The following is a 27,498-nucleotide window of genomic DNA, read 5'->3' as shown; positions in this document are numbered from 1 at the left end:
AAGCCAAGCTCAAACCAAACTCAAGCTTGTAAAAAAGAGACCAAGTCAAGCTTGAACAACCATTTTAATGGCTTGATTTATTTTAAGCTTAGTTATCTTATCAAAAAAGCTTGAACAACACAAAGCTTGGCTCGACTTGGCTCGTTTGCAGCCCTATGAATCATGATTTACATACCATGTTTGCCTTTCTACTTCCTCCCTTCAACTCTGCTGCAGTAGTGCTAAGATGTATTTCAAATTTTCCACTACACTTCAACCTGCAAACAAGGAAAAGGTACATCAACATGAGATTTCAAATTTCTTTGTTAGGTCTCTCAGACTATCTTGCCCAAGAACTCACTTACTAGCTCCATGATACGTGAAGGATTGGGGCACCTACACTTCATCATGGCTGCAGCCACAAGAGTATTGATCTTTTTTTGTGCTGGCATTCTCGGGCAAAGCAACATGGAACAACCATCCGTTGTTCAAATCAATCTGCCTCTCTGCAAAATGATCAGTTTACTTTGATACCCAATAGCTAGTAAATGACAGGCCTGCATCTTCAGATTCCTTCCCAGATGTCATGATTCCCGGAAAGTTCAGTGCTTCCCCTGGTTCCGATGACTTTTTCGATCCGACCACTCGTGCCCAAAAGAAATCTTCTTCTCTTCCTCAGTTCGTCGCCAAACCCTAATTCCTCCATTCTGGAAGCAAATTTCACAGCTCTATCGCAACAACCTGTGCACCAAAATCACAGATTTCGATTGATCATCATGATAGAGTCGCAAAAGATAGGGAAAAAACACATGAAAAATTCCACTTTCTATTCACCATACAGCATGCTCAGATCTACACCTGAATACATTATGCATCGGAAGCTATCCCATAGCTAGTAAATGGCAGGTTTGCATCTTCAGATTCCTTTCCAGAAGTCATGATTGCCGAATAGTTCAGTGCTTCCGCTGGTTCTGATGGCATTTCTGATCCGACCATTCGTGCCAAAAAGAAATCTTCTTCTCTTCCTCAGTTCGTCGCCAAACCCTAGTTCCCCAATCTGGAAGCAAATTTCACAGCTCTATCGCAACACCCTGTGCACAAAATCACAGATTTCGATTGATCATCAAAATAGAGTCGCAAAAGATACGAAAAAAAACATGAAAATTCCACTTTCTATTCACCATACAGCATATGCAGATCTACACCTAAATATAAATCACCCGCACCTTCGATCGATCGATCGATCGATCGAGGAGAGCGGCTGGAGATGGATGAGCTTCGAAGGGCGTCTAAAGTCACCGGCACGGTGAAGCGATCCATTTAACAAAACACTGGTTTCGTTGAGGCGGAGGACGAGACACCAGCGAAGGCCTCGAGATCTTGACCGTTCGATGGAATTTGAGCGTGGATCGTGAGATCCAGCTCACGGCAGCTGGAATCACCATTACCAAGCGACACGTGTCTTTAAGATTCGCGGTGATGAACGAATCACAGTGTCAAACCCTAGATTAATGAAACGATCGCAGGATAAAACGACTAGGGTTTCGCTACTCGTTCGTTCTCGAGTCCGCGGCGGATCGTGAGACAGCCGGCGAAGATGAAGACCATCCTGTCCTCGCAGACGATGGATATCCCCGAGGGCGTCACTGTGAAGGTGAACGCCAAGATCGTGGAGGTGGAGGGCCCGCGCGGCAAGCTTACCCGCGACTTCAAGCACCTCAATCTCGACTTCGAGCTCATTGAGGGCGGGAAGAAGCTGAAGGTGGACGCTTGGTTCGGGTCTCGGAAGACCACGGCCGCCATCCGCACCTCCTTAAGCCACATCGAGAACCTGATCACGGGGGTCACAAAGGGGTACCGCTACAAAATGCGGTTGGTCTATGCCCACTTTCCCATCAACGCCTCCATCACTCCTAACAACGGCTGCATTGAGATCAGGAACTTCCTTGGGGAGAAAAAGGTCCGATCTTTTTTATCCTTTTAGTCTGTGTATTTTTATTTATCTCTATTTCATGACTAGTTTTCGCGTCAAATCAAGCATTACTGTTACCTGTTTGAAAACTTCCCATGTATTTGTAAGAAAACTTGCATTTTGGTCATGAGAGTTGGTAATGAGAGATGTAGTTTTAAGTTGGCTACAGAAATATAGACATTTTGATTTGGTTTATGGCAATTTTCGAAGATTATAGATGCATATATTGGACATTTTGATTCAGTTCATGGCAATTTGCCAAGATTATAGATGCATATATTTGACATTTCGATTTGGTTCATGGCAATTTGTGAAGATTATGGATGCATATATTAGACATTTCGATTTGGTTCACGGCAATTTGTGAAGATTATAGATGCATATATGAGACATTTTGATTTGGTTCATGGCAATTTGCAAAGATTATAGACCATATATTGCCGGTTCTAGTTTTTCTACACTCATCTATCTGCTCCGTATCTTCTCTGCTCAAAAACTTACTACTCATAATAACCATCTATAGTGTGGTGCCTTTTGTTGTTCTTCAATGTTATTAGTTAATTGCAAAATTTTCATTCGATCATTTTTCTCTCAAATTTTCTTATTTGACCATTGAATTATCCTAGTATCAATATGGAAAATGATTTTGGTATTTTAGGAATATAAGAAACTGCAGTTGCACTTGTCTTCTTGGATTATAACACGATCCACAATTTTGAACTATTTAGCATTTTTTTTTGTCAAGGATGTGGAATGATGTTGTTCCTTTTAGCTTAGATGTTGGTGAATTCTTTTCAAGACCATCCTATGCACTCCTCTTTTTTCATTAATTATCCTTTCTCTGTTCCCTATGTCCCTAAATATCGAAATTGAACAATGCTCATCAAGGAAGAATCATACTATTGATTTGAAATCATTACTGTTTCTAAATGTTTCATACTTTCTGTTTTTGCTAGTGCTTCATAGACAACTATTTGATTCATGCTGGTCCGTTGGAAACTTCTCTATGCATTCATGATCCAATCTTTCTTTCTTTGCTTCTACATAGTTTGTTTAACCTTTTTCCTTCAAGTTCACTTTTCCATGGATACGAGTAACTAATTATCTTTATCCTTGCTTGTGAATATTACAGTTTGGGCATGTTCAAATAAGAAAACATATTCTGTTTTTAGACAAGTTGAATCAGTTAGTGTTGCAAATAAGAGACTTTAAGAATTAGTTAGCTTAGTTAGACTAGATTTAAGAGTATTTAGTGTTACTATCATGAGGATAAAATCCACTACCAAATTTATAGGATTAGCATGGCTTGCTTACGACGAAACCGTTTATATATGTTTCTACCTAAAATTGGAGTTTTGAAACATATCTTTCATAGATGGCCAGAAATTATTATTATCAATGTTGTAAGACAAATATTGAACATTCACCTACAAATTGGAGCCTAATTTTTTTCAGGGCCTCTTAATCTCCATTGTTAACCTGGAAAAATCTTCTAATTCCATTCATTTACTTATATACACCCCCATAGTTACCATGTATTCAACTATGATATTGGCTCGTGATCTTAAAAATGCTCCAGGTTCGTAAAGTTGATATGCTTGAAGATGTTAAAATTTTCCGGTCCGAGAAGGTCAAGGATGAGCTTGTCCTCGAGGGCAATGATGTCGAACTCGTCTCTCGCTCCGCAGCCTTGATCAACCAGGTCAGTTTTATCTAACTGCACAGTAAGTACCAGCAATCAACCCCAGAGTGCCCTTCTCACTTTCTTCTTATGCTTCACAGAAATGCCATGTCAAGAACAAGGACATCAGGAAATTCTTGGATGGTATTTATGTCAGTGAAAAAGGAACAATCGCGGAAGATGCATAGTCCAGTCGATCCAGAGTTGGAATTTCTTAGCTTCTGCTTGTTTTGGTTGTTCATTTGTGTTAAAAAGAGCTTTAGGGTTCTCATTCGTCTTAAAAGTTCAAGATTTCTGGCTGTGGAGAACGCTTTTGTTTCTCTGTTTTTCATAACGAAACTATGAAGAAACCGTTTTATGTTGTGTAACAGCAGTTATTTTGTTTCCTTTCTGTGGAATATTGGATGTAACCGAATGAAGTGGCACGGGACACGTGGCTGCGTTTTACGAGTCCACGTGTACCGCCAGCAAACCCGCGCGTGATCTCCTATTTAAACACCTGCCGGTTCCAGTGCTCGAAGACCTAGGTAGAGAGAGAGAGAGAGAAGGTGGAGGAGGGCGGCGATCTGCATCTCAAAGCCGCAAAGGGCCGTCGCCGGTGGCCGGAGTGAGAAGGAGCCACGGGGCGCTTTGGGTTCACAGCCAGGTGTGGCGGATCCGGGTTTTAGAGGCTGAGCGCCACCAGGCGCCGCCGTCCTCCCGCGGGCTCGGCGACCGCACGGGCACGGCAGCCCGTGGATCGGCTGGATCAGGTTCGCTTTCTCGAACTCCGTCGTCTTATTTCCTTCGTTACTTTACCCTAATTTTGTTCTTTCCTTTTTCGATTCGCGCATCCATCTGTTCCTTCGTTACCTGATTTTCGCGTGATCTGTTTTCTCGAACAAATTTTTCCAGAAGATCAGATTCGCGCACGAAATTTCTCTGAGAAAACTTCTTTTCGAAATTTGATTAGACTCATTGTGCTTTTCGATTGTACCAATTTTATCGATGCACTCGCCAATTCAATTTTCAAAAATCAACTTCTATAATTTTTTTTACGCCAAAAAAGTTACCAGTTCTCCTTCGAATCATAGGAAGGTCACTGTTGTCGCTTTCCCAGCGATCAGAAAATTGGATTTTTCTTTTTTTTTTTAAACCATCATTGTTCTTGTGAAGTGCAAGTAAATAATTTTTGTGCTACTTTATCGATAACACATTTCCCTCTTCAACTAACTCCGTAACTACCGGACTGGAACCCTCTCATCAGCCGGACAGTGGGCCCCCCAGTGGGCCCACTCGTCCTCTCCCTATGCGACGTCGACGTCTCGTCCCCTCTCCCTGCTCCGGCCATGCCAGCGTTCACGTCTCTTCGAGCTTATCCTCCTCTCAACTCTCAACTGCACAAAATTCGACTGCCATTAATGATCCTTTCATACGCGCAAAATGTGTTCTTCTCGAAGTTCTCATTGACTTAGCGGCCGTCGTTGACGCCCCCAAATTGCTCACAGTGCGCAGTCAGAACATAGGAGTTAGCGCATAGGAAGAATGCACACTGCATGCGTAAGAACAAGAGATGGACAGTGGATAGTAAACTACGGCACTTAATCTCGAACCTCGATTACATGGGAAGCATTACCGATTTTTTTAAAGCAGATGTGTTGGTCGGTTGCCTGCAGAGAAAACAACTCGAACCAGACTTCGAGTCAAGGAAAATCTATCATAGAAATCGCTGCTAGCTTCATCGTCCTAACTCCTAAGCTTTCAGAACAGAGGTACGTACATATATCTTTACGTCTGTTGTGTAAGAACAGAGCAGAGTAAGTCCTAACTGATGATCAGGAATCTGAATCAGGAGGGGAGCAGGCTCCGGATGATCTCCGCCTCCGCGCTGTTGCTGTCCAGCGTCGCCATGAGCGCCGAGAGCCGGTCGCTGAGGTCGTCCACCTCCCTGTTCAGGCTCCTGATGTAGCTGCACGTCTCCTTCAGCAACTTCGCCGCGGACGCCTGCTCCACCGGAGAGGTTAGTCGATAATGCAATGCTCTGTCATTCTCGTACCTTAACTGCGTAGATAAGATAATCGTGTGCGCCTTTGGCTGCTTACCCGGCCAGCGCCCCGGCGGCGGGTTTCCGGGAGGAGAGACTGAAGCTTGGAGATGAGCTCATTGATCTCCTCCTCCGAGACCCTGTTCCTCCGGCTCGACATCTTAAATCTAGAACGCAAAGGGAAGGGGGGAAAGCAGTGAGCGCAGAGCAGTATTTTTATAGTGAGAACGAAAGAGAGGAGAACAAAACGGTGGAAGCTAATCGACAGAAAGGCGTAGGTCCAAGATGTCCCCTTCCTTGTTCGTCACGCGACCCGACTCGCCACCCGACTTCTCCGCCAATGCGGCGTTGTTCCCCTCCCATGGCCCACGCGCTTCCGGCTCTCCACGTGTCCTTGTCCGGTGACCCACCTCCTATACTGGCTCTGTTTCTTTTTTGTTAATCAAGGGTTTAAATCTCGTGGGGGGTTTGTATTAAAATCGAGAAACACTCGTCCCCAGAGATGCCTTGTGATCCTGTCTCCCCCGTGTCGGCGTCGCGGGTGGATGACCTCGTTCTCATTATTCCCCCTTTTGTCTTATCCATCGGGGGCCTACTAATCTCCGTCTTAAGTATCTAATCACGTGTCTTAACGCGGTTAATGGCTGCATGGACGGCGGGTGAGTCGGCCTCATTTACCAGGTCCGCGAATCTCCCAAATTTTCGCGATGGCGACCCGTCCGACGGCTCGTGGGCCCCCGGCCCATTAAGGAGATCATGTGATTCGGTTCCCTGAGAATTAGGAGGAAAATTTATTTTGTCCCCGCCCTCCCATCTTTATTTACCTTTGTTATTAAATTTGGGTAAAAATTAAAACGCCATCCTTTATTTTTCAATTATTAAAGGGGCATCCTTTAAATGGAGGCGGATTTCGGTATAAAGGACGAAGCGGTGTGTGCGCCTGCGCTTCCTTCCAATCCATCAGTGATGCGTTCCACATGCAGCGAAGTGGAAAGAGACCCCTTGTTTGGCTACTCCATGTGGGCGAGCGAGTGCTGTGACAAATTAGCGCACTGGGAGTGGTGGCGACCGCACTGCAATGCACTGCACTGCACGCGGTGCTACTGCGACACGCCTCGCTGCGCTTGTTGTTGTTGTTGCTGCCGTTGTCAAAATTTGGATGGGTCAGCTTCATGTCGACTTGTCCAACAAGTCCACATGGTGAGCTTTAATGTAAGTTTGTCATGTATAGCAGGGGAGCAGCGCGAGCAGCGGAGGACGCGCAAGCACGATCAAGTGACTATGAAATCAGATGACAGAATTGATAGCTCGAGTGGCCGCTTAACCAGGCTAACTGTGGTGCTTTTTGTTTGTTTGGTCGGTTGGGTTGGCATTTAGAAACAATGAGATTGTTATGCTGCGTGACAACCCCATGCGTGACCCGTGCGCAATTCTCTGATCCACCGCCATTGCTGCCGCTCTCACTGCGCCATCTGGCCGCCGCCTCAACCGCGATCAATGCGCCACTCACCAGCGCTTCGACCAGCGTTAGATTGCAATCGGATAGTGATCGGAATTTGACGAATTTGGCTGAAAATAGTCGCCCCCACTGTGTGTCCACTGTCAACGGTCTTTGACTGCAATTCGATCGAAATCCGGCCCGATTGTCGTTGATCACGCCGGTCCTTCTTCGGTCGGTCTCCGACCGCGATTTGATCGGAATCTGATCACGATTTGGCTGGAAACGACGCTGCCATTGCCGTATCTATTTCCGATCGAATCCCGCCGGATTCCGACCACTATCCGACTGGAATCTGACGTTGGACAGAACGTCGGCGAGCGGGGCATCGATTGCACCCGAGGCGGCGGCTGGCCGGCAGTGGCCGGACGGCATGGCGAGCGGTGGCAGCGGCTGTGAGTCGCGGGTGTCGTGCACGGATCACAAATTCCTCATCGCACAAAGTAGCATTTCTCTTAGAAACAAACTTAGGAAGAAGAGTGCTTGATAACTTTAAGATTTTGACAAATGGGCCTTATTGGGTTCGACCTACGCAGGCCCATAGGAGAGCGAGCATTGCGGGCCGGGCTTCAGAAGGAAAACTCGTAGAGCATGTGGTGGCGGTACTCCTCCCCCGCCGCCACGATCTGCGACGGGAAGTCGGGGCGGTTGACGGCGTCGGGGAACCCCTGCGTCTCCAGGCACAGCCCCGCGTGCTGCTCGTACACCGCCCCTCCCTTCCCCCGCACCCCTCTCAAGAAGTTCCCCGTATAGAACTGCACGCCCGGCTGATCCGCCCACACCTCCATCCTCCGCCCCGTCTCCTCCGCCCTCACCGTCGCCACCCTGCTCAGCCCGCTCTTCCCCTCCCTCGAATCCACCGCGTAGTTGATGTCGTACCCGCCGGGGACGCAGTCGATCCTCGACCCCACCGTCTCCGGCCGGAGGAAGTCGTACGGCGTGCCCTGGACCGGCGCGAGCGCGCCGGTGGGGATGAGGTCCGCGTCGACGGGGGTGATCCGGGAGGCGAAGATTCGGACCTTGTGGGACAGGATGCTGCCGCTGTCGTGGCCCCGCAGGTTCCAGTACGTGTGCTGCGCCAAGTTCACCGGCGTCGCCTCCGTCAGCGACTTCCCCCGCATCGCCACGCTCAGTTGGTAGTCGCCGGGGATGCTGTACGTCACGTAAACGTCGAGATCGCCGGGAAACCCTGCAACCTCAAATCCTATCATCATCATCACCATTACCATTATCATCGTCGTTTACAGTCTCATGAATACCTTGTTCTCCGTTGAAACTGCGGTAGAACAACGTGATTGAGGGGAACTCTCCCCCGACCATCTTCTTCACAGTCCAAATAACACGGCTGAATCCTCTGTGTCCACCATGAAGTGTGTTATTCCCATCGTTCCTGAACAATCTGTGCACAGTTCCATTAAGAACAAACCGACATCCAGCAATCCTGTTCGCCACTCTTCCAACTACAGCTCCGAAGTAAACTGAATTATTCTGAAGAACAAAGAGAAAAGAAGACCTGAATCGCCACCATAATTATCTTCGACTCATCAAAAGCATGAGCAGATTCTTACGATGTATGGACCAAGTCGATCGTAGCCGAGAACCACATCGGCCAAATTTCCTGCATGGAAAGGGAGGAAAAACCTTGGAGTACTGGTTGTTTCTGTTTCTCGCAGAGATGAAATCGAAGAAGAGATGAGTAGAACCTTTGGAATCAGGGAGGATGACAGAGGTGATGATGGCGCCCCAGTTGGTGACCTTCACCGAGAAGTTGCCCTTCTTGAGCTCGTAGATGCCCACCGCCTTCCTAGGGGCTGCTGCATTGCAGGTTCCACTCTGCAAGGCCAGAGCCATGAGGAGGAGGAGGAAGAAGGAGGGAAGGGAGAGCTTGGCCATGGCTGGAATGGAGGAAGCGGAAGAGGAAAAGGAAGATGAAGAGGGAGGTATGTAAAAGTGGAGGTGTGCAATTATGAAAAATTGTGGAATTAAAATAGAAAAGTGCAAAAGAGATAAGGATAAAGTAGTGAGTTTTCCTTTTGGAATTTTTTAATTTTTTATTGGTAATTTATGGATGCTTTCAGTTTTGCCACTTAATTCTTAATTATTATTATTATATTAAAATGGAAAGGATTAAATAATAATAATTTGCTTTTACTTTTTATATATTAAATTTTGTTGATTTACCATATCAGTCACTCAAGTTAAGAAAATACTAAATATACACCTGACTTTAATATTTACTAAAAAAACATCTCTTTTCCTAACATTTTATTTTTTTATTTGAGAAAATAAATACCTTCTTATAGTAAATTATATATAATAATTTGATGTATTAGAATAAAGACGTATTTAATTTTTTTGTTTTTATTTTGTTTTATCTTGCACACAAAAAAAGGGGTGCGTTGGCATATGCATAGCCATAACAACATATAATACAAATAAGAAAATAAATATCATAAAAATAAATGATAATAATAATAATTAAATTGTTATCCTACTTAAATAGGATTAGACCTAAATGAAAAGAACAGTCTTATATTATGTAAATTATCAAAAAAGACATCCTTTTAAAAAAACCTCAAAGGGACACCATATTAGATGTTTTATCTCAAGAATATCCAACCAAAAAGAATCATGCATAATCAAATCATCTATTTCAAATCGTGGTAAAAAGAATCATGCATAATCAAATCATCTATTTTAACATCTATTTCAAATCGTGCACTTATCCTATGTAATTATTATTTATTTTTTAATTCAAAACACTTTTGTACTTAAAAAAGATTGTTTTCCTTTTTTCTAATTGTATTTTTTATTATATTAATAGAAAATTTTCTTTTCAGAAATCCTAATATATAAATAAATTAATTTTTGAGATAATTATATATTATAACTCTCATTAATTTTTAGTTCGATTTATACAATCAATCTCAATTAAATTTATCACAAATGATTTTTTAATAAACATGAAATATAAATAAAAAATATCAGTTTGTCTTAATTCGGAGGAGAATATAAAATAAATAAATAAAAATGATTTAATTGATCGAATGTAAATAGACGGTAATTAGGTAATATATGCTAGATAGAGTATGAAATATTTTGTATTCATTATAATACCGTTAATGTCAAATAAAATACAAATTATGTGTGAATCCAAAAGGCCTGTCCTGGATTCTAATCCAATCCAAAAAATATTATATTAATATTTTAAAATTTATAATTTGACATCTACAATTAATTTGTTCTTTCATTCTTTTTTTTTTCTTTATTCATTCGAGTGATGCTACTTGTCACAACATATTCCCGTCACAAATTTGTGATGGGAATCTGGACCGTTCAATCACAATCATTCATTCAATCACAATCATCCATTCAATCTACGACAGGATTTAATCTTAATTTTAAAATCCAATGGTGTAGATCTTTCACAACATTTGTGACGGGAATTTTATTGTGACAAGTAGCATTTTTCTATTCATTAGCCCACTCCTTTCACACTACAAGCCCAACGACCCACTCTGAATGCCTAAATACATCTCATTATTAGTAGTAGCTACTATAATATCTAAAAATTACTAAATATTTATTTTATTAAAAAAGTAGAATCTATCACTTCAACGACTCCACACGATCGATCCCACAACTATCTATGAGGAGGTAAATCAAGAAATTATAATTGACCACTACGAAGAAGATATTACCTCGGCTTCGTCAAAATTCGACTCTTGCTCACTTCACTAAGTCTACTCCGTAATAACTAACACAACCATGCTTACAATGTATCTTCTTATTTCTAAGGTTATTGTAATATCTATGATCAGTTGATACAACGTGTAAAAACTACTTTATAGTTATTACTAATAATTTTGATGAAATTTAAATAATTTTAAATAAGTTAATGAAGAGTATTATCAGAGTTTATGATATGGAATTTAAAATTTATGATTTAGAGTTTTTAATTAAAATAGTTATAAAAGCTACTAAGAAACTATTATACAATTATAGAAATTATTACATAATTTTTTTAATACTATAATATATATAGAAGCTATTAAGTATTTGTTACAATGTTGTTCTTTATTTCTATGGTTATTGTAATAGCTATGACTAGCTGATATAATGTGTAGAAATTACTTTGTAGTTATTATTAATAATTTTCATGAAATTTAAATAATTTTAAACAAGTTAATGAAAGTATTGATATAATTATGTTCAGGATTTATGATTTAGGATTCAAGATTTTCCGATTTAAAATTTTTAATTAAAATAGTTATAAAAGCTACTAAAAACTAGTATAATACTATAATATTATTGTATTATATATTACACGTTATAAGAGCTACAGAGTAGCTTCTATATCTTATAATAGCTATTCGGTAGTTGCTATAATAATATTAGAATAAGAAATATTCTCACGATAAAATATTTTTTAATTTTATTATTATTTTTAAATGGATGCCTTTTTATGATTTCTTTTATTTTAACGTTGGATTTTCTATAATATTTTTATTTTTATTTAAATATATTTTATTTTATTTTATTATTTCTAATTAATGAAATCCAAATGGAACGTATTAGATTATATATAATTTTCTTTAGTTCTCTTTAGAAATGTGATCAAAATCTTTCGTGTTTTTTAATAAGTTAGTTTAGTGGGAAATAAAAAAAAAAGGAAAAAAGGGAGAAGATAGAAGCTAAGTGTACAATGCATGTTGGATGTATTAATTGCATTATCTACCTAAATCAACAACTTTGTTTTAATATTAGACAAAAATTTAAAAGCACACCTAACTTTTTAATATATATATATAGAGAATAGATCCTACGCGATTAAATTTACGCGATTGTACATGCTCAGGGATTTCTTGTCAGCATGACAACGAAAAAAAATCATGATCTCACAAACCCGAAAAAAATTGCAATCTCACAAATCCCAAAAATCGCGATCATCGCCCTCGTCGCCACCTCTCCCGCTTGTCGTCGCCTCTCCATCCCGATCGCCGCTTGATCGCCGCCGTCGCCATGTCCCATCGTGATTTTAGGATTTGCTAACCCAAACCCCCCCCCCCCCCCCCCCCCCCCCCCCCCCCCCCCCCCCACGCTGCTGCCAGAAAAGGCTTTCATCGAAGTCAAGGTCAATCCAAACCTCCTCTCTCTATTCTATGATTCACTCCCTCCTGTTGTTCGTGTGCACAAGCTATTAGTCCAATTCCAAGCACTATAGAACCCTTTGTCATGTGCATATATAGCCATTTGGCACTTGACAAAGGGTTATACAACAGACCTTTCCATACTCTCCTACATACTACTTATGAGAGCTTCTTCTTATACATGTTCATAACTTTAATGATTGCAATTCATTATAAACCAACCTCATAGCCACAAAACTCCTAATATGGAACTAAAGGCTCTCCATTCACAATGAAGTTTCCTTCCATTTATCTCTTTTCCCATTCATATTTTCAACAATTAATTAGTTTCATGCCCTACTTATAAATGTTCACATGTTTATTAAAAGGGTTTCATTCAAATTAGAATTAAACATGACACGATCTATTCTATCAACTTGGTGGTTAGAGGTGTCGATGTTTAGAGGTTTAATGTTTTGAAAACCCTAATTCTATCAACTTGGTGGTTAGAGGCATGAATGTTTTGAAAACCCTAATCATTGCTAGTTGGTATGATTTGTCCATTCTAACAAAACTGAAGTGGAAGGAGACAATGCATGAGACCACATGACTTTTGGCATGAGTAGGGAGTTGTAGTGCTCCATGAGCAATTTCCTTACTTAGGGTTTAGGAGATGCCCTTCTATTAGATCCCCCTTCCATTTAGGGAGATAGAAGATGCCTTTTGTTCTTTAGCAGCTTGCTTAGTTTTCTTCCATTTGATCGACAAATGAGCAAGAAAACTATGGATCAATGCCATGTAAAGTATGATAAAATAGTTTAAGCACATAACAAATATAATCGTCAAGCGAATTAAGGCACTCCCTACAATCAATATCCTAAAAGGATGAGGAAATGTACACGATGGCATTTAGATTGTCACGGGATAAGTTAATACTCAATTTTTATCAACGAACATAATACAATGATGACAATTGAAAACTCAAACATATAAATTAACCTAAAAATTATGAGTAACAACTAAAGAGGATGCTAGCTCATTTAAACAATTCTAATTTTATTAAAAATGATAATTATTAAAAATGTGTTACAATTATAATAACTATGTTCATTTAGAGCATCTCAACGTATGCGTTAATAGGGGTGTTATAATACCCTTTGGTCATGGCCCACCCCACTGACACTTTTTTTTTATTTTTTATTTTTTTATTATATTTATTAAACAGTTAGTTTTAACAACTATTAACGGTTAGTTTTAATTTTTATTAAAAAATTATAAATTTTAAAATTAAATAAAATGGTTAGTTTTTTAACGGCTAATTCAAAATTTTATCTATAAATATCTACTAATGTGTACACATATTTTCATTCCATTTCATTATACTTTCAACACTAAATATTCTCCCCATCTTTTTTTTTAAGACATCTTATTTTTCTACAAGTAAAATAATAGAACGTTTTTTGAATTCTAACAAAATCATAAAAATCCACAAATCCCTTCCACAATGGTGTTTAACACCAATGGAGTGATATAACACTGCACCATCTTTCCAAAATCCATACTTCCCCTTTATAATGGTGTTTAACATTTGTTATAACATCCTATTAGGCATCTATTGTGGATGCTCAAAGCACAGTAAATCATTATTTTTGAAATAAAAAATAAGATAAATGGCCTTTTTTTATGTTTTTCTTCTTGTCCAACCATTATTTAATTAACTCTTAGTAATGTTTATTCAATTAGTTACTTAGTAATCACATGTTCCTTCCACTCTACTCCCATTCTTAAAATTTTGTTTTTTTTAAAAATAAATAAATTTGGCTAATAAAACCAAATCCAGCCAAATGGTCTCTTTCTCCCAACTTCCATGGCGGCAACTCCACTCTGGATCATAATTCTCTATTCTCACTCCTTGCCTTGCCATTTCGTCTGTCGCCTTGATCTTCGTTTTCTTACTGCGAAGGTCCGTGAACGTAGTTTTTATGATTCGAGTAAAAAAAAAACAAACAAAAATCTCATTTTTAACCCATTCAATCAGCCAATTAACAATGGCAGTGCAGCCGAGGGATCCATTTTTTTTTTGCATAGGGTAGAATTCGTCATCTCACTTCACACGATCAATCTCAAGACCATTTGTGAGAAACTTTTACCCTCTTCTGCAAGTCTACTCCATCATAACCAATTCAGTTATGTCCCGAACCGGATCCATGACTTGACCATGATTAATAGGAGCGAATAAAAATTTAATTAAATCGAATAAATTATTTAAATAGTTGAACTTTAAAATTTTAATTTAATTATTTTTTAAAAAATTATTTAATTTGATTTGATTTTCAATTTTAAAATTTTTTATTCGATTAAATCAAATTAATCAAAATAAAAAATAATTTATAAATTTATAAAATTTTTAATTAATTAATAAATTAATTGATATTTCATCAATTTATTTTTTTTTAATTTTTATTTAAAAATTTAATAAATTCGATTAATAAAAAAATTGGATTCGATTTTATTTAATTCTATTTGATTAGCCTGTCGAACAGGAAGATAAGATAAAGTTCATCTCTCTGTTAATTCGATCGAATCATCCGCGTCGCCATCAATGACACCGAAATCCTCGCTGCGTCCGATCTGTGACGTTGCTTATAAAGGCGAGACTTTTGTTGTTCGATTATTGCAGTGAAGGTTAGTGCAGTGCGCCAGTAACCACTGTGTTAATCTCCATTAACGGCGGAGTAGGGAAGCGCACCGAAGTCCTGTTTCACCATCCAACGCATTCACGCGCTCGATCTCTGTGAGGAGCGCGAGCTCGTGACCTAACCACTTCCGCCGCCGCCGCTGCTTCTGGGAGGAGGAGGGCGAGGAGGAGGGAAAAAGGATGGGGGAGCGGTCAAAATCGCACCTTTTGGCTCTGCTCCTGGCGGCGCTGTGGTTGCTGGGCGTCCTGCGGCCCAATGTCGCCGAGACCGCCACCCCGATCTTCGCCTGCGACGTGGCGGCGAACGCCACACTCGCGAGCTTCCCCTTCTGCAACGCGTCGCTCGCGGCGCGCGAGCGGGCGGAGGATCTGCTTGCCCGCCTCACGCTGGAGGAGAAGATCGGGAACCTGGTGAACAATGCCACGGCGGTGCCGCGGCTCGGGATCCCGAACTACGAGTGGTGGTCCGAGGCCCTCCACGGCGTCTCCTTCGTCGGTCCGGGCACGAAGTTCTCCAAACTCGTCCCCGGCGCCACCAGCTTCCCCCAAGTCATCCTCACCGCCGCCTCCTTCAACGCCTCCCTCTTCCAAGCCATCGGAAAGGTGACATTTTTACGCAATGCCGCTAAATCTCAAGCTCTTCTTCTTCTTCTTCTTCATGAATGAGCATTTGAATCTCTTGCTTAGTTTCAGAAATCCTCTTCGCTAAAAAAGATGAATCAAATCTGAGGCAACAAACACCATGCCTTTCTTTGATTCATCTGCTACAACTTATACTGTCAAACATCTGCCAGATTGTCTAAACACCAAATCTTGCAAACAATTTGTTTGTTTTTCATGAATGCTCTTCACTTCAAGCATCTTGCAGGTGGTGTCGACCGAGGCGAGGGCAATGCACAATGTAGGTCTTGCAGGGCTGACGTTTTGGAGCCCGAACATCAACATTTTCAGGGACCCTCGGTGGGGGAGAGGGCAGGAGACCCCTGGGGAAGACCCTTTGCTGGCTAGTAAGTATGCCACTGGCTATGTGAAGGGCTTGCAGGAGACAGATGACTCCGAAAAGCTCAAGGTTGCTGCTTGCTGCAAGCACTACACTGCCTATGATGTCGATAATTGGAAAGGCATCGAACGATACACCTTCAATGCTAAGGTAATAAGTTTTTGCAACAAGTTTAGTCTCATATAGCTTTGCTATTTGTTATTGTATCACACTGTTAATTGTAGTAGCCCAAAAGCTTTAGTGTTAGAAAAAGATTCTATCTTTCCTAAAGTAGAATGTGTCGAAACTACGAAACTAGGGATTCATACACTAAGTATCATCACATTTACTACGATGTTGATAATTCGAAAGGCATCAAACGATACACCTTCAACGCTAAGGTAATAAGTTTTTGCAACAAGTTTAGTCTCATATAACTTTGCTATTTGTTATTGTATCACACTGTTAATTGTAGTAGCCCAAAAGCTTTAGTGTTAGAAAAAGATTCTATCTTTCCTAAAGTAGAATGTGTCAAAACTACGAAACTAGGGATTCATACACTAAGTATCATCACATTTACTATGATGTTGATAACTGGAAAGGCATCAAACGATACACCTTCAATGCTAAGATAATAAGTTTTTGCAACAAGTTTAGTCTTATATAGCTTTGCTATTTGTTATTGTATCACACTGTTAATTGCAGTAGCCCAAAAGCTTGAGTGTTAGAAAAAAATTCTATCTTTCCTAAAGTAGAATGTGTCGATACTACGAAACTAGGGATTCATACCCTAAGTAGTCTTGTAGTTTCCTAAAGATAATTGGAAAGAGATCGATACACCTTCAATGCTAAGATAATAAGTTTTTGCAACAAGTTTAGTCTTGTAGGTTTGCTATTTGTTATTGTATCAAGCTTTAGTGTTAGAAACAGATTCTATCTTTCCTAAAATAGAATGTGTCGGAACAACGAAACTAGGGATTCATACACTAAGTAGAATCTATTACCATCACAATTACTGCGATGTTGATAACTGGAAAGGCATTGAACATACACCTTCAACGCTAAGGTAATAAGTTTTTGCAACAAGTTTAGCCTTACAGCTTTGCTATTTGTTATTGTATCACACTGGTAATTGCAGTAGCCCAAAAGCTTGTTGTGTTAGAAAAAGATTCTATCTTTCTTAAAATAGAAAGTGTCGGAACAACGAAACTAGGGATTCATACACTAAGTAGAATCTATTACCATCACAATACTGCAATGTTGATAACTGGAAAGGCATCGAACGATACACCTTCAACGCTAAGATAATAAGTTTTTCCAACAAGTTTAGCCTTGTAGCTTTGCTATTTGTTATTGTATCACACTGGCAATTGCAGTAGCCCAAAAGCTTGTAGTGTTAGAAAAAGATTCCAAAAGAATGTGTCGGAACTACGAAACTAGGGGATTCATACACTAAGTAGAATCTATTGCCATCACAACTACGATGTTGATAACTAGAAAGGCATCGAACGATACACCTTCAACTCTAAGGTAATAAGTTTTTCCAACAAGTTTAGCCTTATAGCTTTGCTATTTGTTGTCATATCACTGGTAATTTCAGTTGTCCAAAAGATTCTAACGAGGAGCCATTGCTACTCCGAAAGGTAGAATGTGTTGAAACTGCAAAAGAATCTATTACCATTACTTAGCTGATTCAAACAAACTATGTCATATGTGTAAGGTATAGAAGAAAGGTCATTTAGAAAGAAATAAGACTTCAGTTGGGCTAGAAAGTTGTATCAGGATCGCGTAAATTCTCCTCTCTTTTGCAAATCGATACAAGTTGATACTTGCAATCTGATCGAACGGGTTGTGACTGAAACTCAAATGGATTGTTTTTGTAGGTGACAAAGCAGGACATGGATGATACCTTCCAGCCCCCCTTCAAGAGCTGTGTGATCGACGGGAATGTGGCGAGTGTGATGTGCTCCTACAACCAAGTCAACGGAACGCCTACTTGTGCCGATCCTGACCTCCTTGCCGGCACCATCAGAGGAGACTGGAAACTCAATGGGTCTCTCTCTTCTTCTTCTTCTTCTTCCCTTCTGCAATGTTCCTCTCCAAATCAGTTCACTATTTTTTTCATTCATCATCAAATTAGCATCTCACTTCCTTTTTGTCACTCGAATTAGTTCATAGCTACAACAATATGGTATTGACCATATATGCACATGTTGTATCTATTATTAATCGTAGTTGTAGCAATTACGATTCATAACTATAGGTGAGATCCTAGTCAACTTATTTGTCAATATTAGTTTTCATAGTTGCTATAATATATTTTAGTAGTTACAAATTAGAGTTCCTATAGCATTGTGGCAGTTGGATTTCTGAAAACATAACTCAAGAACAGACGAAAACTGATCGAAATAGAGTTGATGAAGTATCATGAATCTGATACTGATCTCATGCTTGCAGATACATTGTTTCGGATTGCGATTCGGTGAGTGTACTCTACAATGATCAGCATTACACTAAGACTCCTGAGGAAGCTGCAGCGATCTCGAAACGTGGCCATAATATAAGGCAACAAGAAGTGAACCATGTAGAAAGTAATGACAATGTCTCCTTTGCTAGAAACCATGCAAGCACCTTGTTGATGAAGCTCAAGCCAACACACACGTAAACTATATAAGATCAATGCATATCATATAACACTTTGCAAAGACGCACATTCTAGATATTGATTTATCATAGGGAATAGCAAATATCATTGTTGGAGGGATGTTGGCAAGGGCATGAGATGTGAGTAAATAGTAAGCCAATGATGTAAAAAATATATTAATTGATTTCCTTTTAGTGTACATCTATAAAAATAAAGAATATAATATTTTTGCACTGTTGCAAAAAGTACTACACATCTTGCCCAAATTTAAGCATAATAGTAACTAGAAGATAAAATACTTTACTTTCTAGTAATACACATGTAATTTTATAGAAATAATTTTCTTACCCACATAATGATAAAAGGAAGAACTTAGGAAACAAACAAAGCAAGGACAAAGATAATCAATTTTTCCTAATTTCATAAACAACTATATACAACACATGTAAAAGAAAAATTTAGAGCTGGAAAGAAATATTGTCGATGAATTTAGTGAAAAAATAGATTATTTCTTTAGCAAATAGGAAAAGGGAGCCAACAACACAACGGTCTCAAGACGCAATAATTTGATTATTAATTATATGATACGTTGCATAATGGAAGGACATACACTGCAAAAAGTTTCTTCTTATATAGTAGTTGTAATTTTCCAACAATCTATTTTCTGGCTCCCAGACCTATAAAAAGAGAGCGCAAGAAGCCACTTAAAGTTGCAATTCAAAAAAGATTAGATTGACTTTTATTAAAATGCAACACTTATAACCGTAGTTCATGCAATCATGACATTCTTATGATAAAATTGCATCCAAGCTTCTATTATCAAACAAGGTACAACACATTAAGGTAACCTTGATCATATCTCAAAGAAAAAACACTACAACAGAAATTTTACAGAAGTAGAAAAGGAAAACGTATAGGTATAAGAAAGCACATATCTCATGCTTATGAATAAAAACCAACTTGATGCCCAAACAATAACCAATGTAGCTTCATAAATTCAATAGATATATAAGTCTTCCATAAGAATTCAACAACATTAGAAACAGATTCCACTCATCAAAAGACTAGCAAATCTGACTTTATTCACAAGAAACAAGCTACAACTACCTAAAATCATCGATTAAAATCTTGAGCTGTTAGCCACCCACATTGGGCGAAATGGCTAGTTCCACCAGCGGACTGACACTAGCACAGGCGGTTTCGTTTGGAACACCGTCTGGAGGCGTCGCACGGAATTAGCAATGCCTCTGAAGGTGTCGCCTGGGTTCGACAACGTTGCCAGAAGCGTCGTGCGAACTCGGCGAAGCCTCCATAGGCATCGCCCATGCATGGCGAAGCCGTCGAAAGTGTCGAGCGGACCCAACAACGCCTTCGAAAACATCACACCGGCCTCATGACACCGTCGGAAGCATCGTGCAGAACGGGAGACAGAACAAGTAAAGGTTTTTATAGCATTAGATTTTAATAAATAACATAAGTTAATAATTTTAATCAACTCCTAATTATGATTGAGATAATTTAAATAGACTTAATTACAATATAATAAAATTATCCCATTAATTTAATATATATACATTTATTTTTTATTTTTTATTTTTTATTTTTTATTTTTAAATATTTAGATTAAAATTTTATTTTTATTTAATATATTTTATATTTAAAAATACCGAAACCATATCGACATGGTACGATACGATACCGAAACAATATTATTCTGTTCAAGAACTGAAACCTTGGCACGGCTTGAGATTTTAAACCATACCTAAAATAAGATTCAACAAAACTGTCAGAAATTGCAATAGACAAATCCTGCTCCAAAATAACACTACATGTCAATTTCAGAGACAACAAACAAATTTCCACAAACCAATTATGCATTTTGGAAGCACATAAATCAAAACAGTCTTCTGAAACAGAAACTAAACTTCAGCACCATATAGTTTTATTAAATTGAAAACTTCAACACCATAACAGTTCACTATAGTAGATTGAGTTAATACCAATTAACTAAAATTTCAACTCTAGTGCAGGAAATCCATTGCTATCCATGGAGAATCCCCAATAGAGCAGGCTTTAGTAGTACCATCAGTCAACAATTGTCCTATTTCTCGAGCCAAAACCTCCAACATTTTCTTCGGTAGGGATAAGAATTGTGTTAACAAAAGAAAGATTATGTTAACACCAATAGATTATGTAATCAGCAATAAAGCAAGACTAACAAAACTCTTTATCTTTTAATCAAATCTCTAATTGTATATCTAGTATAAACCATACAATAAAAACAAATCCATCACATTATTTCACCCAAAAGGAAACTTGATAGATAACAAGCATCTTTAACATATATATTTGCTTCCAAAAACTTAACAATAAAATTTGTAATAAATAATAATAATTTTAATATCAAACAAATATTGATTGTTGAGTTTCAAAGTACTTGGTTTAGGGTTATGGATTGTGAATATTCAACATCCACTTGAAGTTATAATCCCTAAAAACATTACTAAAATTATGGACCCAAAGGTTAATTCATCAAACTCCAAATGAAATCAATGCTCCATAATGTTGGGATCATCTCAGTGCGTTGCGCTTGCTTACACATTTCGCAAACGTGCGCAGTAGAGGAAAATAATTAAACCTAATTATTACAACACTTGCAACACATGCATACAAGATATAACATGTACATGACATGATTGAAATTTAAAATTTTTCGGAATAATAAATATTCTACACGTACCTGGTGTATGAGACTTAGCGAGAATAGCATCAATTAAGCGATCCTTGTCGAAATTCCGCCTCTACTGGTGATCCACGTCAAGCACTCGTCTAGATGGTTTCCTAACTCACTAATCACATCATCGTCTTCGGTACTAGCCGATGATCGGCAACGATTGATATGAGAGAAAAATCCTAATAATCAAAACACGCGACAACATTTGTCGTGATAGAGTTTTGGAGTTTTCTAACTATCACTGGCAATCGTATTCCCGGTGTAATTTTCGATGGTTAACGTTTGACCGCCAATAAAGGACATATGGCCAAAACCTTTCCGACATTGATGGAACGATCTCCGGAAGCTTCACAAGCTCCCGGCGGCAAACCCGACTTCAACCCGATAGCATCGCTAGCAGCGACTCTCGGGAAAATGTGAATTCCTTGTTATGCCAAAAACCCTTGATCCGGATTCCCTTCTTCTCGTGATCATCATCAAGAGAAGATGACAACCGGGAAGAGTAGGTGACAACCCGATACATTATATTACACTGTATGTAATTATAATAGCTTTTATAGGTTAACAAAAACCTTTCTAGAATGTGTAGTATTAGAAAGGTTTGGTTTGGTACTATCTCTAGAAACAATGACATTCGATTTTCTCATCATGAAACAGATCATCAAAACAGTCATTATAGATTACAATCTCAGGTGTTTCTAAACACCAAATCCAGGAAGATTGAACGGCAAGCTTATTGTAGTGTGAGTCAATGAAACTAGGAGAATACCATTATTTATCTTTTATATTCTTGTAGAACCATCAATAAATGTTGAAACTTAAAATTCTGTGTCAATGGGTTAGTAGATTTCACATGCTTCCAAACTATCATGTGCTAAAGAATGAATGAGCAAGAAGCATATAAAAACCTCCAAATTGAAGGACAAGTTTGTTAAGCATAAATCCAAAGATGTATCAACTATCTTTATTTTAGTTAATCCCAAACCTCCAAATGAGGACAAAAAGAGATCTTCAACTGCATTGTTGTAGAGTTGAACTGCCTCTTAAAGAGAAGTGAAAATGAATTTTCGTCCTTCCAAGAGCTCTATATAAAATTAAAGTGCAACATCCTTAAATAATGCCAAGTGAGAAATAACAAATGTATGCTCATAAGTAAACACAAAAGAGAAGAAATTTGGGACCTAAAATCATCGGCAACATTCACAACAGCCTGTCATCCCATATATACTACTCCCTAATTACATTATCATTAGCCTCCTAACTTTCTAATTGTGCACTACTGAAACTTCAGCAGAAAATTTTAGTTGCAAATTAATTAGATGATAATGTTTATTAATCATAACACGCAAGCAAAAAGATTTAATGGATAAAAAAGTTGAAACCACAAGCATGGTAATCTCAAAATTTTAAGACAATAATCTAAACAAATCACAAATAAATCACATATAAAATCACCATATAACTGAAGGTTCAACTAATTCATTGTAGAACATAGTATACTAGCATTGATATAAAACTTATATTAAACCCCTCCTTAATTGAAGAAATTTGCTCAATTCTAATTCACACATCTGAAAATTGTAACCACATAAGCACTACTTTTTACAGCATAAAAAACAACAAAACTTGTTAGTTGTGGCAATGCTTACTGAAGTACTTGTTAAAGCAATTGTGGAACTTAGAAATATTATAGAGTGTAGATAAGGCATGTGCACAAGACATTGGCAAGCAATCCGATGGAAACAGAGTGGTAGTGAGTTGAGTATGTGTGGCTCATCAAGCTACATGAGAGGAAAAACCATGGGAGGGTAAATCGCAAAATATGGAAAAGGGTGTGAGGACAAAATTATGAGAGGGAACACTGTCATATTGGGGTGGGGTAAAGAAGCGATGTCTATATATACAACTACATCCATCGGGCATGTATATACATCTGAAACAACTATTCCAAAATTATTTCATAAGCTTGGGATTACACTATGCATGACAATTTACCTACTGGTACAAGGAGCAGACCAAATAGTAGTGTTGCTAGATTCAGTAGAGTTTTCATCTTTATTTTACTATTATGAAAGAATTGGCAGCATAACAAATATAGATGTAGGCTTTTTCACTTTACCTAGATATTTTCTAAAGAGAAACACAATGAATAATGACCTTACACATGGTTTCTCCCATCTTTCTAAAACAAAAAGATTGTTATGAATTCAAGGTATAAAAATATATAATATAAAAAGGACAACATACACACCGTTGCATCAGCATTCCAATGTCCTTAGCTTCTGGATTTCCTTCTCCTTTGTTTGCCATAGATTTGGCAAGTTACAACACAAGTGAACATAAGATCAGCCTGTGCACGTGCTTGTGGAGACAGATCAAACCCCTAAGCAAGATCCATTGCATTAGCAGTTCCAGGAATAGTACCATCTGCAAATACAAGGCTGCAAAAGGTAGACTAGGTTGTGGAACAAAACTAAAAGGATAACTGACAAGCACCAACCTTCAGAAGCCCTCTGCAAATAACTTCAGATAGTCTGCATGTTTGCCCAAGTCAACTACCCTCCTACACATTTTTTGTTTCTTTTTCAAGGTAAGAGAAAGGAATGGGTAAAACTTGTGTACAGAGTTTTCGCATAAAAACGTGTATTGAAGCATAACACCTCTATTCGCACTAAACCTTAAGAATATATGACATATAATTTTATAAACTTAATAGAATGCCACCTAATTAATAGAATAAAAAGGTAATCTTAACAAAGTGAAAAGCTAATGAGAAACATATGAAAGATTAAACAAGCAAATAGGTCTCTTAATAGTTAACAGACAGAATTTGACAAATGAATGAAGAAAGCTTTGAAACATCATGAAAATGCACCAAATATAACCTTATCCATTCCATAGATGTCAGCTTTAACAAGTTTTGAATAATATTTCGTGTGAGTTTTACCATCCTTCAGTCTCAACTTAATTAATAAAAGCGACTCTACGGGCTTCGTTACTGGAAACATACAAAGCATAGATTAACAACCCAGAAATATAAGCAGCCTCATGCAACAGTTTGAAGAAAAATTCTAGACAGCAATGTTTATATATACAACTCCATCCATCGGGCATGTATATATATCTTAAACAACTGTTCAAAAATGTTGGTGCAAAAAGTACCAGATGATCGAACCTAGGTTTTGATAATGGCAAAAAGTTCAAGTTAAGTCTGTGAAGTAGACTAATAAGTTGAACTAAGTGTACAAGTAGTACAGGGAAGTCCTAGTTGCTGCTAGGCAAACGAAATCCTGATCAGGAGGACTGGGCAAGGAAGTCCTAATTTGGAGAAATAGATAAGGAAGTCCTGATCAGGAGGACTAAACAGAAAGTCTTGATGGATCAGAGCACCAGACGGGAAAGTCTAAACAAGTTTAGAGGATCAGACGTTTAATAGTGGAAGTCCTGGAAGCCGAGGATCAAGACTGAGCAAAAGTCCAATAGGTTTGGAGGACCGGATTGACAAAAGATAAATTTTCCCAAGTAGAGTAGATGGGGATGCGTTCCCGAGAAGGAGAATAGTAGGCGTCGGTCTGACTTAAAATTTCACTGAAAATCTGAAGTTAAGGTCGGACAGTTTGCCAAAACTGTCACTTTCTTGTTTATATTTTGTTCTGGACTAACTTGTGATGTAGGAAAGGAGAGATGAGAACTTTGAGTTCCGAGCGCCCTTTTCTGGATCCAAGCGACCGGATGGTCCAGGTGCCTGAAAGGAATCCAAGCGCCCGGATATCAGCCGATTGAGCTAGCGAGGCGGATGAGGTGACAAAGTCCCAGTAGTTGAGACACCTCAGCCTCCAAGCGCCTGAAAAGGCTCTAAGAGCCTAGATCAGGATAAGGCATTGCGTAGTCAAAGTTGATCCAGCAACCTCCACGTAAACATCCGGGCGCCTGGAATGGATATAGACGCCCGAAAGATGCCAAGTCAGCGTCGGTGATTGACGGGATGATGTGGAGGCACCTAGAAGGACTTCTGAGCGCCCAAATTGGCCTTTATAAATAGCTGTGAGGAGAAACCCGAAAGAACAATACACATGCTACTACGACGACTTCCTGCATGCGAATAACCCATCCAGTACGCCATCGTAACACTAAAGAGCTGCGCCGACTTCGCTTCACTTCCATTTTCCTAGTCGGTAATATTTGTATTTACTTAAGTTATTAGGACGGTAAAAGTTTATCATTCCTAACATATTTTGTAATGTGAAAATTTCTTCTCGTATGATGGGAATTTAATAGTGGATTGTCTATCGAAAACGATCAAGGATCGTGAGCCTTGGAGTGGCAGCCGGGGGCGCGCAACCCCTCCGAGCGATCCCTCCGATAGCTCAGCCTGGTGTCGGATCGTGTCGGTGGGCAAGTGGAACAAAACATTTCAACCGTTTCGACTGACTCGGCACGAAATTTTAATCCCTGCACCTCCTTACACCCAGATCACTTGGACTACAATGAACAAATCTTAACAGAGATAGAAAAGGGAATAACAATAGAATCCTAATGTGTGGTTAACAAAGGAGAAGCTAACTAATTGCAACTACAAAATAAATAATAGGAAACTAGTTTGTTTAAGCATGGAAATACCAAGATAAAGTATGTTTATTAAATTTTTAGGAAAACACTATAAATGACCATTACATCATTAGTAAGAAGTCCTTCTATATTATAGTTGAGACACAAGCTTCATCAATAAAATCCTAGTCTTTTAAGAAAAAATATAGTTCAAGAATAAAGAACATTTTAAGAAAAATAATAATTCAAGAATAAAGTCCCTCACCTTGCTATTAAAGGGACTGAACTTAGTTTATAATCTCATCTAGCAAAGTGCAATATTGTATTAACTCACCAAATTTAGAGTATTTTTTAAAACATATATTATGGCAGCCAAGAATGGTCTTAGAGAAATTTCATCCTATTATCTTTGCTCAAGGAGTCCCTTTCCACCTCCTTGCACCTAGATCGCTTGGACTTGTGTGACGCGCTAGAGAGGGGGCGAATAGCACGTCCGTCTCATTTTTCATTCGTTTATTCTATCAGAAATACTTAGCAACGGAATTAGATAACAAGCACAAGGACACGCGGATTTACTTAATTCCTAACCCCTTGGGGTTAATACATCTAAGACCTATATATGGGAGGCACCCGTCCACTAGTGGTCTCTTTTCCAAAGCTTGTTCAGAGGCGGAGAAATATGTCTTACAATATAAATAATAATAATAATAAATTAAAATATGTAAGACTTAAAGAAATAACCAAACTGTGTTGAAGCTAATCCGGAAGTCCTGAGTGTCACGCACTCCTCCTGGAACTTCCCCGATTGCACGAGTCTAGCCCCATTCGTGTTCAGTAGCACCACTAGATGGAAAGGATGGCGTAGAGAAGTTGTGTCTCTGTTGTACACATTCAGCCTCCTTATATAGCCCCCTCCGGGAGCTTGGAAACCTTATCCGTGCGCCTGGATAAGATCTGATCTGATCCGATCTCCTCGATCTTATCCAGGCTGAGTCTTCTCGATAGGGGCGCCTGAAAGTGGAATAGAGGCGCCTGGACCGTCCAAGCGCTTGGAAATCTTTAGGGCGTTGGATACAGTTGACTCAGGTTTGACCTGAGTTGACCCCGGACTTGGTTCGGTTGCCTCTATTTACTTCACTTATGCTTTCTCCATTTTCTTCCAGCTCTTGGTTCTTACAAGACAAGCATACAAACATGCAAACAATCTAAGCTTTACCGTGTAGGTCTAACTTCGAATTTCCAATGAAATCATGGGTTAGACTAACACCAACTGTTCCCACACAGGGAACACGTCCTTACCCACTCCACTCGGGAGAATTTACCTGCCAACCAAGTCCTCCAGACTTGGTGGACTTTCGCTTAACCTCGATCCTCGACCCCTAGGATTTGCTGCTAGACCTACTAGTCCACCTAACCGCCTAGACTTCCACCACGCATCTGGTCCATCTGACCTGTCTGGATTTCTGTCATGCATCTGGTCCTCCTGACCTGCCTGGACTTGCACCTGGTGCACTTAATCCTGCTAAGACTTCTGTCTGATCCTCCAAATCAGGACTTTCTTTTGCCTAGCCTCAACTATGACTTACTTTGCCTAGCCTCAACTAGGACTTGCT

The 27,498-nt window shown here is 39.1% G+C and overlaps 4 protein-coding genes across 4 annotated transcripts; 2 read left to right on the top strand and 2 right to left on the bottom strand.

Annotated features, from left to right (window-relative positions):
* Positions 1 to 1,518: 1,518 nt before the first annotated feature.
* On the top strand, positions 1,519 to 4,000 carry LOC141813294 (large ribosomal subunit protein uL6-like). Its single transcript, XM_074701232.1, has 3 exons — positions 1,519 to 1,939; positions 3,531 to 3,653; positions 3,734 to 4,000. Exons 1-3 carry the CDS (start codon positions 1,577 to 1,579, stop codon positions 3,818 to 3,820), a joined length of 573 nt encoding a protein of 190 aa, XP_074557333.1. The 5' UTR covers positions 1,519 to 1,576; the 3' UTR covers positions 3,821 to 4,000.
* Positions 4,001 to 5,282: 1,282 nt separating this feature from the next.
* LOC141813344 (transcription factor ILI4-like) lies at positions 5,283 to 5,829 on the bottom strand. Its single transcript, XM_074701294.1, has 2 exons — positions 5,714 to 5,829; positions 5,283 to 5,615 (listed from the first exon to the last, which is right to left on the bottom strand). The coding sequence occupies exons 1-2, from the start codon at positions 5,813 to 5,815 to the stop codon at positions 5,460 to 5,462; spliced, it is 258 nt and encodes an 85-aa protein (XP_074557395.1). The 5' UTR covers positions 5,816 to 5,829; the 3' UTR covers positions 5,283 to 5,459.
* Positions 5,830 to 7,620: 1,791 nt separating this feature from the next.
* On the bottom strand, positions 7,621 to 9,116 carry LOC141813342 (uncharacterized). The gene is made up of 4 exons (XM_074701293.1): positions 8,857 to 9,116; positions 8,722 to 8,771; positions 8,413 to 8,641; positions 7,621 to 8,342 (listed from the first exon to the last, which is right to left on the bottom strand). Exons 1-4 carry the CDS (start codon positions 9,044 to 9,046, stop codon positions 7,723 to 7,725), a joined length of 1,089 nt encoding a protein of 362 aa, XP_074557394.1. The 5' UTR covers positions 9,047 to 9,116; the 3' UTR covers positions 7,621 to 7,722.
* Positions 9,117 to 15,160: 6,044 nt separating this feature from the next.
* Positions 15,161 to 18,624, top strand: LOC141813057 (beta-D-xylosidase 4-like). Its single transcript, XM_074700962.1, has 4 exons — positions 15,161 to 15,583; positions 15,849 to 16,130; positions 17,843 to 18,012; positions 18,417 to 18,624. Exons 1-4 carry the CDS (start codon positions 15,161 to 15,163, stop codon positions 18,622 to 18,624), a joined length of 1,083 nt encoding a protein of 360 aa, XP_074557063.1.
* Positions 18,625 to 27,498: the final 8,874 nt, after the last annotated feature.

The sequence above is a fragment of the Curcuma longa genome, chromosome 20 (assembly GCF_044706935.1).
Source record: "Curcuma longa cultivar G26 ecotype Majalengka, Jawa Barat chromosome 20, ITB_CL_G26_1.1, whole genome shotgun sequence".
In the NCBI taxonomy this organism is placed as follows: domain Eukaryota; kingdom Viridiplantae; phylum Streptophyta; class Magnoliopsida; order Zingiberales; family Zingiberaceae; genus Curcuma; species Curcuma longa.
This window is presented reverse-complemented; position numbering and strand designations above follow the sequence as displayed.